Source organism: Culex pipiens, chromosome 3, assembly GCF_016801865.2.
Source record: "Culex pipiens pallens isolate TS chromosome 3, TS_CPP_V2, whole genome shotgun sequence".
NCBI lineage: Eukaryota > Metazoa > Arthropoda > Insecta > Diptera > Culicidae > Culex > Culex pipiens.
Window position 1 is genome coordinate 39,144,308 of NC_068939.1, and position 2,417 is coordinate 39,146,724.

The window sequence follows — 2,417 nt, forward strand, 5'->3', positions numbered from 1 at the left end:
GTGTAGGAGTCGCCTCTCTGGGCCCTGCCTCGATGGAGTCGCTAGTAGACAGTTGGACTCACAATCCAAAGGTCGTCAGTTTGAATCCCGGGGTGGATGGAAGCTAAGGTGTTAAAAGAGGTTTGCAATTGCCTCAACAATCAAGCCTTCGGACTCCTAGCGAGTAAGAATCTCGTATTCGAGAACGCCAAGGCAATGCTGTAGAGCGAACTTTTTTTGTGATATTATTTAGCATTAAAATGCAATGTTTAAAAAAAAACCCTTTAATATCTAATTTTTCTTCTTCTTGGCATCGACCTTCTTCCGGTGGGTCTTCCTCAGAATAACCTGAATCAGTGCTGCCACCAGCACAACTGGGACCAAGAGTATCGCAACAAAGCACAACGCCACATCTACCAGATGTCGCTCCCAGAAGGTTAGGACCAAAGCCCCGGACCTCAAAACGTCCACTCCCGCTCCTCCATCCTTCGCAACCGCCTCGATGTAGTACACGGCCTTGTCCATCGGCTTCATCGGCTGTTCCCGGAACTGTCTAGATACCCGAAGGGCATTCTCCTTGAACGAGGAGTCCTCCATGATCCGCTTGATCGACTCCAGCACGACCTCCTGACTAATGTTTTGGTAGTCCAACTTCAACCCGTACCCCACGCTCACCGCTCGATCTACCAAAATTTCCTGATCACCTGCCAGCGGTATCCCAAGGATCGGCTTCCCGTACTGCACCGACTCCATCATGCTCATCAGTCCTCCGTGGGTTATGTGAAGTCTCACGTTGGGATGCGCCAACAGCTGCTGCTGCGGCATCCACGGGCCGATGATCACGTTCGAGGACTGATTCTCCAGCGTGGCGTTCTCCCACTTCATCAAGATCAACGTTCCGGACAGCTGTCCGAAGGCGCCGGTGAAGGCTCGCCGGACGTTGGCGGGTAGATCAGTCGACTTGGTGTTGGCTCCCAGGCTGAAGTAGATGGCACCGTTTTTGGCCGCCTCCAACCAGTTGATCACGTCCTGAGAAAGTCCGGTTTCGTCGAACTGACGCAGGTGGAGACCGCCGATCTCGATCATGCTGGGTACGAGCGGTCGCGGGTAGGTGATCACCGGATGGGAGTTGACCAGGACTAGGCTGACGTTGTGGATCACGTCCAGCAGGGGTGGTAGATTCTTCCTGGTGAAATGTCGCTGGAAGACGGCTTCCTGCGAGGGGAGGTACAGGTACTTGTAGTTGAACTGCTCGCAGATCGATACGAACGTGTTCCAGAGGCGCTCCCGGAAGGTCATCCGGTCGGAGTAGCCCAGCGAGCTGATCGGGTTGTACGCCGGGTTGTGCGGGTTGGCCACCATCTCGTTGATGAACTTGTTCGGGGCGGTTGAGCTGTACACGATCGCCGGGATTTGGTAGTGGTATGCCAAGCTGGGAATGGATTCTTGGTTGAAGATCTGGACGATTCTATCAGATTGAACTTACCCAAGCAAGCTATCCGACAGCACCTGATCCAGCAGTAGCAGGTCAAACGTCTCACCCGACTTCAACAGCTCTTGAACCTTCGGATGACCCAACGTGTAGTCCGCCATAGCCGCCGTCCCATAGATCAGATGGCTATTCCCGTAGAAGCTCGATCGATCCCACTTGGTGAAAATATTTGTGTTCATGCCGTAATCTGCGGTCGGTAGCAAACAGTCAACAACTCTACACTGATAAGACGCCCTAGCTAGACTCAACATACCTTCGAGGTGGGTGAACATCCCGGTCAGCTTGATCTGTGTAACGTGCTCACTGTCGTACTGCACCTCGAACGGGCTTATCACCGTTATCTGTTGCAACCAAGAAGACACGGTGACTTTCACCTTAACAATCCTCAAACCTCAAAAGTGACTCACCTGATGACCACGCGCGGCAAGTTCCTCAAACAGAACCTGTCCAAAGATGTAGTTCGTCTTGCTTGTGCTGGGGAACACCGCCAGAATCCGCGATCCCCAGCAGAATCCACCCATCAACAACACTCCAAAAACCACCAAAAGTCTCATTTTAGCCAGAGCTGTTCGCATCGACTGAAAATCGTGGCGGCACGAATTGAACTTTCGGCCAAATAAACCCCGTCACAAAACGGGAAGGTGTCTGATAAGGGAACGCACCGCTGATAGTAGAATGCACCGATAAGTCTGGCCACATGTGGGGGACTCTGGAAAGGTCTGGTGGTTTGTTGACGAATACCGGTGGGACACGTTTTTGTCCACGATAACGTGCGTGGCTAATCGAAGAGCGGGTTTGATTTGTAACTCGTAAGTTGTTCATTATACCTTGAGGATTTGAGTGATTCTGGAGTGAAATTGACCGCTGAACACGATGGTGATTAAATAATTAAAATAAAAACATAGGTATCGCATGAAAATTCATCTTCTTTCAAATAAAAATAAAA

General features: G+C 51.2%; 1 protein-coding gene across 1 annotated transcript; it reads right to left on the reverse strand.

Moving 5' to 3' along the window:
* Window positions 1-256: 256 nt before the first annotated feature.
* Window positions 257-2,156, reverse strand: LOC120427935 (UDP-glycosyltransferase UGT5-like). The gene is made up of 4 exons (XM_039592880.2): window positions 1,879-2,156; window positions 1,725-1,812; window positions 1,466-1,658; window positions 257-1,411 (listed from the first exon to the last, which is right to left on the reverse strand). Exons 1-4 carry the CDS (start codon window positions 2,044-2,046, stop codon window positions 271-273), a joined length of 1,590 nt encoding a protein of 529 aa, XP_039448814.1. The 5' UTR covers window positions 2,047-2,156; the 3' UTR covers window positions 257-270.
* Between the last annotated feature and the right edge of the window lie 261 nt (window positions 2,157-2,417).